This window comes from Brachyistius frenatus, unplaced genomic scaffold (genome assembly GCF_029030835.1).
Source record: "Brachyistius frenatus isolate BFR_SWC_R1_liver_20210118 unplaced genomic scaffold, ASM2903083v1 Contig_3, whole genome shotgun sequence".
NCBI lineage: Eukaryota > Metazoa > Chordata > Actinopteri > Embiotocidae > Brachyistius > Brachyistius frenatus.
Window position 1 is genome coordinate 2,624,810 of NW_027210602.1, and position 16,428 is coordinate 2,641,237.

Sequence of the window (16,428 nt, forward strand, 5' to 3'; positions counted from 1 at the left end):
CTCTAACAACTAAAGAAATAACTGATCATCAGCTGTCCATATGATTTTTAATGTCTATAAAGCAAAGGTCAAAATAGGCCACTGCTGGTACACCACATATATGTCCTATTTGCATTTAGCACTCAGGTCGCAATTAAATGAAGACGAAGAGAGATAAGAGTGAGAGATCTGGGTGGCCGGCTACATGGGTATCATATTACTGAACAAACATGCCCTTTATATTCTGCTCAGGATGAGCAGACACCAATAGATAGATCCATCCACCACAACAGGCCTTTAAAACAAGTGAACAAACATTATCTTACATCTAAACACTTCACATGGGCGACTGATAATCTCATGGTGTAGATAATGACTATACTTTAAACCACAGCATCTTTGTTAAAGATAAAAGTTTCTAAACCTTCATTAGAGCCACGAGTGAAACCATTTACTATTGACTCCAACCCCGAGGGGATGTTTAAGGTTGGGGCCAAATGGCAACCCGTGACATCACCGATTAGTTTGTGAGCTGCTGTTTTGAAGCTTCGAGCCTGGTATTTTGGCCATCACCTCTTTTTTTTTCCAGAGCCAGAAGTTAACCATATTTGGATGAGACAGGGAGGAGCCCTGGGAAGACCTTTCCCTTTGATCCACATTGGAAAGCTAACTGCATGTCAGGCATGTCAATCAAACTAGGATAACCCTAAAATGTGACTGTTTTTGAATGGGAGTCTTTAGGAGCCAGAGGTTTTTCGGAGCTAGACCCTAGTAGCCCTCAGAGGTATTGCACATTAAGGCACCTGCGCATTGGCTTCAATTTTCAAACCCAGAGACAACATCTATTTTATATCCAGTTTATGGTTGAGACCCACCAGGCTAATGTGATGCTTAAGGCATCTTGGTTTTGACAACAAAGTTGTGCTATTCAACAAGGTGTGTAAGAATGGGTCCATGTTTTGCTTAAAGGGTATTCTGCCTTTTTACTGCACTGTTAGAGTACCCACAAGGCCCTTAGATGAGAATCAAGTGTACCTTTTAAGGTCATACCCACTCACTCATTCTTTTCACTGAAGAAACACTACTGGGCTGACACAGCAAGGTATAAATAAAAGCTCTCTTTTCTTTATAGTGGCATCAACCTTCAAGCATTTCTGCCCCACCAACACTCGAAGAAACATGTCCTCACTAACGCAGTTCTGACAGTGCTGTCTCAGCATTTTGACACAAAGTGAAAACAGATCTACGTAGGAAGCATCTGCTAAACAAGAAGCATAATTACTGTATTAATTTCATAACACCAAAAACAAACATCTTCGGCACATCTAAATCAGTAATTCTTGCCAGTTTACAAATGCCAACAACAGTCTGCTCATAAAACACAGTGTGATCCTGTCCACTCCATGAACATATGGTCTCAGTCTGTATGTCTATAGGCTCACAGCATAATCACACCCATACAAAGTGTGTGTATGGTGCCAGCCCCTCCTATACGAGACTGTAAGATGACACTTGTGTGGCCAGAATAGAAGCTGCCAGCTCTTACTGGGGCTGGCTGACCTACAGGAATGTCAATTTCTGTCACCATGAACCACAGGGAAGGACACATCAGCAGTCGCGAACCCAGCACACACAGAGGTAAAGCTCCTGCAACCAGCTGTTACTGGTCTGAAGTACACATGCGTACATTTTCTGCCTGGTCACGAGTGACAGATTTTAGGGCAGACAGTAGAAACATGGAGAAAAATGCCTGAAGGTTGCAGTCTCCTTAATGTAACCTTGGAGCTGAAAGCAAATGCTGGTAGCAACACTGACTGCAACACTTGAAAAGTAACCCTACATAAAAGGAAAAACTATTGTATGGGGTCAAAGTAGGTCGTCTGTTCTTTATCTTTATTTTGCCTAAACACTGGATTACCATCTTTACAGCAACTACAATGTACTGACCTTTAAAAAAAAACATGTAAGTAAGAATAAATGAATAGGTAGCATTTAACCTAGAGTATATTTAGAACACAGATCTACAAAAGACAATGCTTTGTACTCTATGAGGGCGTCCATTTAACTGAACACCCCTATGTCAGTTTTATGTAATAAGTAGTTGACACCTGCCATGCTAATGTCATGCACCTGACACACAAGTGTCTGAGAATGCACACAGAAGCTACAGGTGGTGTTGCATTCATGCTGCTATCAGTAGTTAAACTCCTATCTATAAACCTCCACAGCTTAAAGCTAACTATCATGTGCTGACCTAACACATCGTGCCTAATTTCATATTTTACAAACCCATGTAAAAGTGGCTTTTTTTTTTTTTAAGGACTCAGTTTTAACATGTTCCAACAGTTCTTCTCTGTTGGCAGTAAATACACGAGCTACAGTGTGCAACTGGTGTGACAGGAAACTCAAAAAAATGAGGAGCTAATCATGGCAAACGTGGTTATGTAACTGCACACAAGTACACAATCTTGCACCCAAGGATTTTTCTAGCTTGGCTCTGCCAGACTATTGCTAACAGCTTCAGTTTTCTTTGCTGTGATTATAGTCTGGAGATCCGTTTGCGTTAACATTTGCTCAGCCACTGAAGGTCAAACAAATAAGCGACCAGTGTCGGTCGTCAACTACGATGACATTGAAGTAAAGCATTTTTATCTAAATGGAGCTGCAGCAGTGGTAGAGTTTTAGTGTACAATGAAACTCGTGATTGGCTGATTGGTTAAAGGCTGCGCCAACACTTTCAAAATGAAGCCAAGGTCTACGCCCAATAGGATGCAACAACTAATAAATGATTCCCTATTGTAAGAAGCCAGACCCACACATCCATGCAGGTAATTTGGGTAATAAAAAGGCTAGGGATGCAACTAACACTTATTTTCATTCTTGATTAGGCTACAGTTTATTGTGTCAATTAACTGATTAATAATATAATTTCAAATTATATTTTGACCAACAAAAGTTACAAGTCAGAAACTACAACTGGAAAATGGTTGACATTTTGGCTTTAAAAGGTGAATTAATGGATTTATTCACGATGAAAAGAGTTGTCAATGAATTTGAGAATGAACAACAAATTAAAGAAATGACAAATAATTAAATTTTTAGAGACAATCTTTTTCTTTCTAAGGTCTTGCATGACTGAACTGAAAAAAATTAATATGTAACATAACCTCTACAATATGAATGAGAGCCATCTAAAATGTGCCGCAACAGTAAGTCCAAGCACAGAAATAGCTTCAACTGCAGCTGTACAAACAGGTAGCCGCTGTTGATCTCTTTAACTGATGACTTGTCTGTCAATGCAGTCATGCTGTCAAATGAAATAACCAAGGTTTGACATACTATCAACATGTCTGTGTTTTCTTAAGGATTACTGGAAAAGATTTGAATGTCCTCTTGACACTAGGGTGGTGTGTGTCACCATCACAACCTGTATGCTTTTGATGTACATCGTACATAAAAAACACGTGTTGCTAGTGGCATTTTGAGGCAGTAAAAATCAGGTGACCTCTGAAAATCTTTCTTCACTACTTCTATTCTAAACTCATGGTCACTTCATTGCAGCAACACCCATATGCTTTGTATTGCAAGTTTTTTGCCTTTTAAACCAGAGATACTCAATTTTTTTTCCCCACTGACTGCACTTAGAAATGATTCATTTATGTAGCCAAATCACTGAATAGTCTCTTACCTGGACTAGCACATTGCCCGAGAGCTTGATGGGTCCTAAAAAACCGCAGGAATGACGACTTGATAGCCTGGCTACTCTGCAGCTTCACACTGGAAACCCCGCTGAACACGGGCGCTGAGCAGCTGGCCGCCACAACACGGAGGAGGCTCGCCATGGTGCACACACACCTGAAACTCACTGCAGGAGGAGCTCAACGGAACAGACAGCAGCCCTCCTGGGGAGGAGACATGACAGACAGGTGCCAACAGGCCGAGGGCGGGAGGTTAGAGGACAAACAGAATAACATGCAGCGGCAAAGTGTGCAAAATTAGGACTGTCGATACTTTTTTTTACAGATTTGTCAGCAAACTGCACACAAAACGTTCCACTGGATAATGTCCTTCCCCGGTCCTTTGCAGGACAAGCTCAGGTATGACCTTTGATTATGCAACAGGTCACATTCACACACTTTCCTACATGCATTTGTCCCAAAATCAAAAACAAGCTGCCACCATACATGCGTGTCCATTTTTCTGTTTCTAATTTTAAGAAGAAAAATGTGTTATTTCGATATTTTTACATCAACAAAATCACAGACAAGGGGACCCACTGTTTTAAAATGCAGCCCGACTGAAAGAAGCTGAGGTAGTAAACGTGTGGGACAGCATATTTACTTTAAAAGGCAGATAATGGAACTGGGATAAACTGGATAAGGTGGCTGGTGTAGTAGGGTTTAAACTAGCACTAACTGGCTATTAACTGGTGGATACATGTTGGACATGCTTTTGCAAGTCAAGAGTCCAACAAACGATCATTTCAATTTTTGACTAATCTGTTGATTCAACAGTTCACAATTAACATATGTTCAGTTTATTATTAAAGAGGACTTAACGAACCAAAATATATTCGTATTTAAGAAGCTGTAATGTTCCAGTTTTCGCAATTTTATATAAAATAGATTTTAAAAAACTAGTAATCAACAGGATTCATTTTCTGTCAATCAACTAATCAATTGACTCTTCGTTGCAGCTCTCCAGTAAAAAAAACAACAACAACAACAACAATTAAATATCAAATGAGATGTGTGAATTCGAATTATAGAAATAAAGTAGTAGACATAATAAATGCACAATAGAATGAATGAAAGTCGGTATAACTTAACCCGGGGCTGATTCACGTCAACCTTTGATGTCAATAAAAAATGAAAGTACCACGTCAGCAGGAAAGTGTTTCTGGGCAGAAATGTGAATCACACGGTTTTATTTTTCGCGAACACACAACCATCAATATGACACTTCATCATGAAAACATTTGGTGCTTTGTGCTGGATGCACCGGATTAAAGCCGGTCGGGACTCTCTCTTAAAGCTCAATCTGCCGGGCACCGTTCGCCTTTATAACCCATTTAAATCCGGCGACCTCTGCTCTCTTTGTGTCTCCTCTCGCAGCAAAAAAAAAAAAAAAAAAAAAAATCAGCGAAAGGAAGAGCAAGAGGAGGTGGGTGGAAGCTAACAGTGGCTAGCCGACAACAAAGTGACGTCCGTTTCACAGATGTGAGCGACGTGCGAGTCACCAAAAAAAAAAGCGCCCTGCGCGCTCGATGCAAAAGAAATGCAAAAAAAACCCCAAAACGACGCAGGTGCATGGCGGAAAGTGAGAGTGGAAAAGTTTACGGCGGTTAACTCGACTGACCTTTGCAGACAAGTCCGGGCTCTGTGCAGCTCTGGCGAACTTTCCGTCGACCCGGAAGATGTCTGACGGGGCGGCCGGGATAGAAATGTATTGGATCATATGATCTGCATCAGAGGATATCCGACGACTTTTGATGCGCGCGGTCGCTGACGGCGCGGTAAAGCGACGCGAACAGCCATTCGCGTGTCTGGGGCTTTTTTTTTTTATTTTTTTTTTTACCAGCAGCATACTTTGAAATGTTCATGAATCGAACATACAGTGCACGTTTTAGGCTATTTTATCACATTTATGTTCCGTGTAAAAAGGTGCCACTTGGGTGTGAAAATCACATTTTTGTTAGATGCGTGTATGTTCAAGTACATTTAAACCACGACTATACAGGCAAATACACGTGCAATTATAAAGTAACTGACTAATAATATGCGCATGTATGTCATCTTCTAGATCAGACATGGCGTCCCAATACTGAATCATACTGAACATGCAACCCTGTTTACCTCCACTCAGGGGTGCTCTATCACAGTTTTATAACCACTTTTACACTGTGGTATAAAAACGTCAAGCTTCATTTTCCTTCTACACTGAAATTAGTTAAAAAAAAAAAAAAAAAATTGGACCTGCACATACCCAGTTGCTGGTTTACTAAAGGAGATGAGGCGCAATGGAGTTGGAGACCGCTCCTTTACTCGAAGAGGTTTGCAGTGTGGTGAATTGGATTATAATCTCTAGGATATACAACAGTTATCCATCATTAACTTCACCTGCCTGTAGTAGCTCACACTGGGAGAAGACAGGGAGTGAGACAGACCAGTGTGTGCTTTGTAGCCTGGTGTTTCCAGACTATTTTTCACAGCTTCGTCTGTATCATTAAAACCTGGATAAGGGGATTAAATCAGGATTTTCCTGGTAGCCTGGCTGAACTAAACCATGGTTCGGTTTTATGAAAGCAGTGGCATATAAATTACCATGGATATGTGCTCTGTGCAGCTAGCCTGCTCCAAACCAGGCTGTCAGCCAGGCTTGATTCATCCTGGTGCCTTTCAATCACTTAGATCAGAAACCAAGTTCTTACAGTTATTTAATGTTCTAATGTAAGTTGCCCACTTTGCTTTATTCGTATAAGCCTGCATTAAAACCAGTTTATGTTTATAAAGACTGCTGTTCATACTATTGTTGGTTTGATGAACATGTTATTGCAGTTGTTGAGATGATTAGAAATGGCAACACGTAAATGCAACACGTAAACATGCACACACTCCTTGTTATTGGAAAACAATGATGCAAACATTTGGACAATGTTAAAAAATAATAGAAGGAAACAGCAGCTTCTTTGTCTGATGTTGCTTATTTTATTTGCAGCTTTACATTGCAGCACATTCATTTGCGGTTTACATTATAAAAAGACCGACACATACTGATCATCTGGTTCTCTTTATCAGGCTCAAAGAGAGGAATGCATTGTTGCTCTGCCTGGTTCTCATTGTACCGTTTCACCCTACAAACAGCACTTCAAATTGCATTGGCTTTGCTCACATCTTTTCCCCTGTATATTCCCCTTTCATTTCTTCTTCTTTGTCGGTGGCATTAAGAAATATAAATTTAACCAAAAGATTTGTAACTCAGGTCAAGAAGCAGGTGCATGGACATTAATGACAGTGGTGACTCTAAAAGGTTGGTGTTTTCAACCATTTCAAAGTGAGTAACTCTACCTGTTGCAGTGTTAAATTCAAAATGCAATATAAAAACAAACCGTTTTGATCCATTTTGCATTGTTTTTTTCCTTTATGATTGTTTAAAAACATCCTTAGACATTTGAGTGTCAAATAGATTGATGTAAGGATTACAGACAAAATTATTTACATTACAACTACTGTATTACTAAATTTAATCTCATTCCTAAATACTTGACAACACAGGATTTCTGTCAGGATTATACTATGTATAACATACATTATATTGTTAATGGTTGTGTTTGGAAGGTTTGAGGGGCTGTGTGGTCTTGTGCTGATACCAGCTATTTAAAGTGACTTGAAGGTTTGATTCTTGGCGGGAGGAGACAGTTGAGATGGTTATGGATAAAATTACGAGATGTGCAGTTTAAGGCTTTTGTGTTGTTAAAATGGTCATATTTTAGGTGGGAGAGGATATGGTAGGGTCGAGTACTTTTCCCTGAGAAGCTCATAAAGGTTAGCTCGCCTGTGGGCACATTTGCCACAGATTCACAAGTTTAAACTGGTGTGAACTTTTCTAGAACGTGGCATTACTTCCGGTCTGGGTTATTTATGGTTGCTGTCATTTGCCTTGATTTAAAAGCTTTAACCCCCACTGAACAAATGGCTTTAGGGCTGCACTCATTTAAACTCCCACTTCTCCACCCTTGTTCTCTCAGCACTCACTTTTATTCCTGCAGTCGTGTGTGATTAATAATTCACTCAGGTGCCAGTGTCCGATGGATAACTGGAGTTATAAGTTTAAATCAAAAGTGTTGAATATAATAATTTTGTAATGGGGCAATAATTTGGTTTAATTTAACATTTTACTGTCTGTCGGTCTGTTCACTGACCCCAGTCTAGAGAGGTCAGAGGTCAAGACCTAATGCTCAGCATGGGCCCTGAAGCAGGTTGGGATAATTTAGCCTTTTGATCAAACACAATGTGGGGCAACAATGAGTGTGTGCACTCGAATGCCTGTGGATGTATGATACTCTGTACGTGAGTAGGTACATATTGCCACACATACACACATGTGTGTGTGTGTGTGTGTGTGTGTGTGTGTGTGTGTGTGTGTGTGTGTGTGTGTGTGTGTGTGTGTGTGTGTGTGTGTGTGTGTGTGTGTGTGTGTGTGTGTGTGTGACGGAGAAAGAGAGAGAGAGAGTTTGTGGAAGAAAATGCTTTGAAGTCGCAGAAAATTCCAGAAGTTTCCTGTTAAAAAAGCCAGGCTATAATGTGAACCAGCAGTGTGTGTTTGTGTGCGAGCGGAGGAGCGTCTCACACTCAGTCTCTCCTCTGTGAGAAGGGTTAACATCACTGCAGTCTCTGCCGTCCATCTACTTTTCAGATTCCACATTTGACCAAATTTCTTTTTTCGGATACAGAATGCTGCAGCCTTCGGTGGTGTTTTGAGTTTGGATTCAAAGTATGGAAACCAACATTTTGTGAGCTTTTGAAACTTTGAATCCCTTTTTCGCAAATCCTTATAATCCTTTTTTTAAATGCAACACTGCAGCCTAAGACCTAGCAGTGGTGAGAATAAAACGATACATGTATATTTACTTCAGATGAGGATTTATGAGCTGCTTGACAGTTCCAGCTGATCATCAAACGTATCTATCAGCTCTGTCAGAAACAATGCTTCAGTTTTATACGTCACACTCTCTGTTGTTATTTGCTGCTTTGTGGAGCCTCAGCTACCCGAGTTTGCTCAGTGCCTGGCCGGGCATCGCTAGCAGCAAGCCAAAGGATCATTTGGACCCTAATGTAAGGGACTGGGGAGACTATTCAGATCTCCCTCCCGGAATTGAGCATGGATTGGGGCTGGAAGAAGACCATGGAGAACATGGAGACAACAGGGGAGTTGGAGAGTCATCATCGAGCCTGGCTACGGAGCTGGATTTCCTGGCTGACTTCGCAGGCAAGAGAAAGTAACTGATCAACTGATGTATGTTTGCATGTTTGCCTACTTACAATTTCCACACACACACACACACACACACACACACACACACACACACACACACACACACACACACACACACACACACACACACACACACACACACACCTCCTCCCATTGTCCCCTCCAGGTAAAAAGCGGTTGTGGGTGATAACAGCGCCATCACACAATGACAACTACCTTCGTATGATGGAGAAACAGCTACAAGACATGGAACAGGTACTGTGCCGAGATTTATTTTCTCAATATCAATTAATTCGATTTATTTTCAGACTGTTTACTTTCATTTGGGAAAATATTACATTGGAAATTCCAACAAAACAGCCTTATACCTATATGTTTTATAAATCTTTTCCTTTCACTTTTGGTCTCTCAGAAAGAACTGAACTGCTATCTAGCAGAAAGAGATACCTTCATCGTAACCATCATCCAGAATGCCATGATGGAAGGTCGGATTCAGAAAACAACCTTTCAAGGGGATGCCACAGTAGAGAGCCTGGACCCTGACACAGTTTCCAAACTGCTGCACTACCTGGAGCTCACCAGCCAAGTAATAGATAAACACTTTGATTTATTGCAATTTATTTAAGATACTTTTTGTTTTTTCTAAATTGAAATGTTTCTGAATTGTTTTGTAGCTGACCTGCTTCTGACTTGTGCTTAACACCATTTATTTCAGGAGCAAGTGTTCACTATGATAGTTATTAAGAAGAACCTAAGGGTCAGTGAGCATTTCCCTTATCCGGTCCGTGTCGAGGCTATTCTGGAGCTCGTTGATCAGTTCCCCATGAGGAAGCTCGAGAAGTTGACCAGAAAAGGATCTAATTTGAGGTGCCATTCTACCACTGTTTCTTTGGAGCATGTATTTTAGGGTTTATTTGACAGTGCACATTTGAGTACTGCATGATATGCAGTAAACCTCTGGCCAGCTGCAAGTCAAACTCTGTTAAAAAGGGCATAAGTTTGTAGGTGCTGTTCATGCAAAAGTGGTCAGAATGTTCATACGTATGCGTATGATCCAAGTAACCATGTAGCACAATATGAATTCAGGACTTTTCTGTCATGTTTCAGGTGTAAAACCACAAAAAAGAAACTTGTAAAAAGAAAAAAGATGAAGAAGAAGGTGGTGCTGAGCCCTCAGAGGCGAGGAAATGTGACTTCAGTGGTGCCGTTACAAAGGAAACCTCCTCTGGACAAAAAAGCTGCCCTGAAGAGTAAGATCCAGGATATACTGAGTGGACGGTCAAGGTTTGTTATTCGTAAAGGGCCTGCTGGGGGGTCCACGAGGGGAAAGGACTCAAGCGGTGGTGATCCCACCACTTCGAATGAACAGGAAAAAGAAAAAGCTTCCAGTCTTCCACCTGTTTCAAGAAGCAATGAGGACGTGAAGAAAGACAGGTGCTGCCTTTACATATTTTGTGAAAATTGATTTGTGTTTTACATCTGGTGTCTGGTGTGTCAGGCCTCCTCATCTCCGTACACCAGATAAATGCTCTTTTTTTTTTACTACTGGATGAACATCAAACCATTTTTTTTTCATATTTTATAGGTCTGACTCCATTCTTGTAGAAGGAAAGAAAAAACACAGAGGGCAAAACAAAGACGATAAAACAGAGCCAAATGTAAAGGATGATACACAGGAAAAACAGAGCTCTAAGAAAAAGGGCAAAGGGAAGAAAGGAAAGAAAGGAAAAGGAAGAGGGAAAAAGTCCAACAGAGAGGCAAGTGAGGAGGATAAAGCAGCCCTGAAAGAGTTTGTGGACAGCTTTAAAGGAAGAAGGTTGATGGTGAGAACATCCTTGTATTTTCTTTTGTATATCCTGTTGCACATTGGCATCCACATTATAAATGCATGAAAAACATCGGACGGATGTACAGTATGAGTACCTGATTGGTATCGTCCTACAAATCAATGTGTCTATTTTTGTGTTGTCCTGAAACAAGCTGATCTCAACGCCCAGCAGAGATGCAACGCTGTACGTCCAGCAGACGGAGGAGAACGAGAAGGAACACTGTCAACTCGCGATCAGGAAGATCACCGTGGCAACCATTGTGGGTGAAGAACGTGAAGCCACGCTCACGCTGCAGCACCACCAGCTCGGTAGTAGGAAATGTATCTGTGTCTGTTTGTGTGATGTTGTGTGTTTGAATATTTGCATTTAAAACATTTGGACAGGTTCTCTCTAGAGGTGATGCAAGTTAGTGGAAAGTCTCATGCAGATATGAGCCATGTTTTTTCAAATACCCAAATGATGTTTGATTGGTCTGAAACAACAGAAGAACACATTGTATTTTTTTACTAAGGCTTCACTATGCTAGTGCCTCTGTGAGGTTGCATTTTGGCCAAACATCCAGCGATGATATAAACTAAAAAATAACTAACCTTTGGCATGCTAATATTTACTGATTACTAGTAAAATAGTGGATGATGGGAAATGTCATTGATTTTGAAGGTATTAGGTTATTAACTAAAGTATTGGCTGAGGTAAAAGTTTGACGTGATGGTGGCACTACAGAAAAAAGCCTTTAAAGTTTCCGATGTTGGTGTTTCACACAAGCAGGTGGAGACTGCACAAGGCATTTTTTTCTGGCTGAGAATACAATCACCAGAAAGGTCGAGTCTCGGGGTAAACATCAAAGTCTGAGTTTAACATACAATACTCTGGTGTCCTTCTCAGTTACATTTTCATTGCTCTGGATAAACATATCAATAAGATACATTTTTAATATTCTTTTGTTGATTTAGTTTACTCATACAGTCTATCAGGATAAATGTTTAGTTTGAGTCTCTCACAACACTGTGCTTTTTTAGAAAACTACATTTCAACAGGTATACCTGTAGCCCGTGACCAACAACTTGGTTCAAATCCTTAAAAATCACAGGTGGACTTTGTAGAAGATATATACCTGAAACTCCTGCTCAACATGATAAAATCCAACACAACAGCCATACAATAAATATTGTTTTTAGAAGTTGTAACATTGTTCATAGGTGTTGATTCAACATTGTGGAAGTTCTGGATCTGTACACACACATTCATTGATATGTTTTGTGTATGTGTGTGTTTCAGAGTCAGAGCCCCCCCTCAGTGACCTGTCAGACCAGCTCTTAGACACAAGCCTGATCTCCTTATTGAGAGCAGAGCTTGGCTTGTCCTCCTCTGACCTCTTCTCAATGACAGTCACAGATTACGACATCAAGCCCAATGTAAGAAAGTCTCACATAAGGCAGGTTTTTGTTGTTGTCCTTCCATTTGGGTTTAAAAAGCGTGAATGCTGCCTTTCACCACTGCTCTTACACATGTTAACACCTGGAAGCAGTCTAGTTTAAAGCTACTCAGGGATATAACATCAATATTAATCTTATCTGGAAAGAATGTATACAGGAATAAAGCTGGCATCATTGTTTTTCAAACATATACTACAAAACGGATTCTTTCAGAATATTAACTATGGGAATACAAATACACCTCACAAGATGTCTTTTTTTTTTGTATCTAACCAGCTGTTATCTTTCCCCCAGAGAGTCTTTGAGGCTCCTCCATCGAGCTCAGCTTTGTTTGAGTACATTGACAACTTCCCCTCGAGGCACTTAGAAAAAGAGAAGGAAAGGAAGAGTCCTCCAGTCTGCTCCAAAGACACACAACAGTCTGTAGTCGAGAATTCACTGCTAAGGTATCATCATTAATTATTACCACATATTACCAAGATAAGCAGCATCTGCAGCCTCTGCAGAAACCTGTACTTTTACCTGTAATTTATCACTATTACCTTTAAGTAAAACTTCAGTTTAAGGGTGTATTTATTTGTTTCTACTTTTATCACAGCACATGTCTCAATTAGATTTACTATTTAAAAAAATACTTTAAAAACCGAGGATAACTCATAGTGCTTGAATGTTGTTGGCCTTCTAGCTTATGAGGCAGGAGGAGAACTGTTTAAATGAAAGCTACATTCAAATCGGCCTTTTCATTGACGTCTAGGTTCATGTCTAAGAGGAGATTGCTGCTCATCTCTGCTTCCTCTGAGGACGACTACTCTTTCCAGCAGCAGCTCTCTGCTCTCAGTGGACAGGAGTGTCACCTGGGTAAGAACCACAGTACACTGCCTGCTTTGTCATTTCTGGAGCAATACGTTGTAACATAGTGAGGTTTCTCCTCTGAACCTTCAGGACTGGGAAAAACAGACAAGGCCAGGACTGTCTTTAGCCTGATTGGTGGGAACTACATAGTGAATATAGAAAAAGGTCATGAATTTACATAAATTTGCACAAAGATTAAAAACTGATAATTTCAAAAAATCAACCACAACTAGACATGTATTTAGCTGGAGAAACCTATCGCCCAACACCTAAACATGATTAGTGGCCAAAATATTGAAGATTATAGATGAAAATTAAAACTGCAAGCAGTGATATGCGGGCCCTCGCACGGTGCACCTTGGGGAGCTGGCGTATCGCAGCCGCTGGCTCCCCGATGTGCAGCGTGCGAGGGCCCACGTATTAGCGCTTGCAGTTTTAATTTTTTTCTCGTTTCCTGTCTCCAGCAGGGGGCGCTATAACTATGAGATAATATTACCATACAGGTGTCTTCAGGGCGGGACTGTTATCAAAGATGTAATGTTTGAGGAAGATCGGAATATGTACATAAAAGTTACAGTCACTTGTTGTTTCATGACGAAACGCTCAAAATGGCCACCACACCACAAGCACACCGATCGACGAAAACAAATTCATGATGCCAAAAGACTTTTTTGTACATCTCGGTGTGATAGACATGTCCAACGAATTTGGTGCATGTCGGTGAAACTAGGCTGCAGTTTAGGGGGCGCTAGCGAGCCGTTTGGCCACGCCCACTCGCAAAACACATAACAGATGTATCGTCTCACCACGCCGTCTCAGTATGTTCCACTTTTCATGAGGTTTCAAGCATCCTTTGACCTTAAACTTCAACTTCCTGTGTCACAGTGAAACCTCAAACTTTGCCGCATTGCCATGGCAAAATTCTCAATATATTATCAACCACATGTTTACACTATTCTGACCTAAATTTAGTTTCAGGTGATCAACCAACTCGACGTAGCATGTGAAAGTATGAATGTAGCCGAATAAATGAAGCTGCCGGGGCATCTGTGTAGGGGGCGCTAGCAAGCCATTTGGCCACGCCCACTCGCGACTCCACTAAAATACAACATTTTTCGCCGGGAGACACACGTGTACCAACTTTCATGAGGTTTTAAATATGATAAAGCCTCCAAAATTGCAGTTCTTTGCAGAGAAAAATAAGGAACGAAAAGAATAATAATTCCTTGGATAACAATAGGGCTTTCGCACCATCGGTGTTCGGGCCCTAATAAATGTATTTCATTATTTATACTAGTAATGGTTTATTTCTTTGATGATGCTGTGGGGTATTTTATGTCCTTTTTTAGGTCTTATTGTTAATATCCAGTTTCTTGGATCATTCCTCAGGTATTCGCCACTTTGCTATGTTAAAGCTGACTGGAACTGGAGAGAAAGCATCTGGAACTGTTGAGCTATTTCCTTTAAACGGTAAGTCACAATCATGTGGGACCAGTAACTCGTAAATTATTTGCAATATAGTGTGTATTAATGAGAAAGAATATAAAAATGTTTAGGTTTTAACATTTATCAGACATTATACTTTATCTCAGTTGAAAAAATGTATCACAAAAATGTGTCAAAGCTAAAAAAAAAAAAAAAAATTGTGTTAAGTTCACTACTTAGTTCTCTCTTTATCATCCTTCCTCCAGGTCGCAGTCAGAGTGAGGTTGAGACATTATCCCGTGACGTGGTCAACAATCTGAGAGAACAACTGAAGATCAGTAAGGACTATTTCAGCATGCTGGTTGTGGGGAAGGACAGCGACGTCAAGGCCTGGTTCCCATCACCCATGTGGTCCCTGGATAGCATCTACGACCTGGTAGACTCGATGGAGCTTCGCCTCCAGGAGGAGAGGCTGCAGAGGAGACTGGGGATCTACTGCCCCGAGGACAGAGGAAGGGGAGGCAGCGAGACGGGACACTATGGTGGATATGATGAGGACAGGGCAGAGGAGTCGTACTTCTATCACCGATCAGAGGAATAACATGAAAAAAGGAGGAAGACGCCGCCGTAGAGCGAAGAAGATTTGAGAGGAAATGTGAAAAAAAAAATGACCTCACTAGCTCATCTTCTGGACTCACAAGAATTAATGTATAAATTCAAAATAGATAATGATGATGTATCTGTCAGATAGCACAACAAATAGCTATATATTGTATAAATGAATAAAAGTCCATTTGAAAAGTTGAAGAGATAATAATAGAATGGTTCCATAGAAGAAAGTCATACTAAAAGCATATGCACACGCTTCAACTGTTCTTTAGAAAAGCTGCTGGTCTGTTATTATTTGCTGATTGCGGTAGACAAACCGAAAAAAACCTTTCATTCGATAGAGTAGATCGTGCTTTTTGGCAACACTTCTGTCCAGTTCAAACATATTCACTAACATATACAAAGGAAAAGTTCTTCTGTTGAAATCTACAGGTTTAAACATCTGTTTTTAAAGAGCTGCAGCCTGCAGGCACCTCAGGGTTAGTAAAACAAAGACTTTTTAAGGCTGGAGTCTCTGCACGTTAGAGAAGATTTACAGCTGTTCTTTGAAAAGCAAAATCTCACTTTTCAACAGAGGCTTTTAGATTTAGGAAATAAAACAGTGTACCTAAGAAGAATACCAAGAATACTTTAATTCAATTGTCCAAACAGGGAAGGTTTGATTTGGTACACTTGCAACCATTAGCTACGGCATACCATCAAAAGCCCCACAACAAACACACTTTATAGTCTTTTACAGACTTTGCTTGCTGCACATTTCTCACACAAGCAATTAAAAAAAAAAAGTATTTACAGCAGGGAGTGAAAGAACTGAAGTCGATAACACTAACAGGAATGTTATGATGAAATACACCAAAGTAAAATGATTTAAATGCAAAAATAAGTGACTGAATTCTAATGGAGTCTAACTATGCCACACAAAAGAACCCAAGAAGGTGAAGTCTGAGTAAAAATAGAACAGAAGAAGTGGGCAGGTAGAGTAAAAAAAGAAAGTCTTTCTGAACTGTCTCTATGTGGAATTTGCATGTCTGTATGCAGACAATCCAAATAAACAGCAGCTATACAGGCACATTAGAGACTTCAGGTTGTGTTACTGCTGATGTGGAAAAAGATCCTGATGAGATCTTTCCAACCAATGAATGTTATTTGCCATGCAAAATGTTCTCCTGAACTAAACTAAAAATCCCCTTTAATATGCAGGAAGATTTTATGTCCAGCAAATATCAAAACATGAAAAATTCCTAAAGCTACACTCACTCGCTCATTCTATACTCATTGCCTCTTAGTTGGATACACATTTCCTT

At 40.4% G+C, this 16,428-nt stretch overlaps 3 protein-coding genes across 3 annotated transcripts in view; 1 reads left to right on the forward strand and 2 right to left on the reverse strand.

Annotated features, from left to right (window-relative positions):
- Positions 1–5,429, reverse strand: part of nnt (nicotinamide nucleotide transhydrogenase) — a 36,464-nt gene extending 31,035 nt beyond the window's left edge. Inside the window, exons 1-2 of the mRNA XM_069702968.1 lie at positions 5,338–5,429; positions 3,668–3,881 (exon numbers count right to left, since the gene is read on the reverse strand). Of these exons, the coding sequence (XP_069559069.1) occupies positions 3,668–3,821 (154 nt within the window). The 5' untranslated portion in view covers positions 3,822–3,881; positions 5,338–5,429. The remainder of the gene's footprint in view (positions 1–3,667; positions 3,882–5,337) is intronic.
- The window catches only part of lhx6a (LIM homeobox 6a), a 243,623-nt gene that overhangs the window by 102,697 nt on the left and 124,498 nt on the right, over positions 1–16,428 (reverse strand). The gene's annotated exons all lie outside the window — the stretch shown is intronic.
- On the forward strand, positions 8,546–15,298 carry ccdc80l2 (coiled-coil domain containing 80 like 2). The gene is made up of 12 exons (XM_069706934.1): positions 8,546–8,967; positions 9,140–9,228; positions 9,386–9,559; positions 9,689–9,840; positions 10,081–10,407; positions 10,559–10,796; positions 10,954–11,110; positions 12,081–12,217; positions 12,533–12,684; positions 12,993–13,096; positions 14,480–14,560; positions 14,782–15,298. Exons 1-12 carry the CDS (start codon positions 8,625–8,627, stop codon positions 15,114–15,116), a joined length of 2,289 nt encoding a protein of 762 aa, XP_069563035.1. The 5' UTR covers positions 8,546–8,624; the 3' UTR covers positions 15,117–15,298.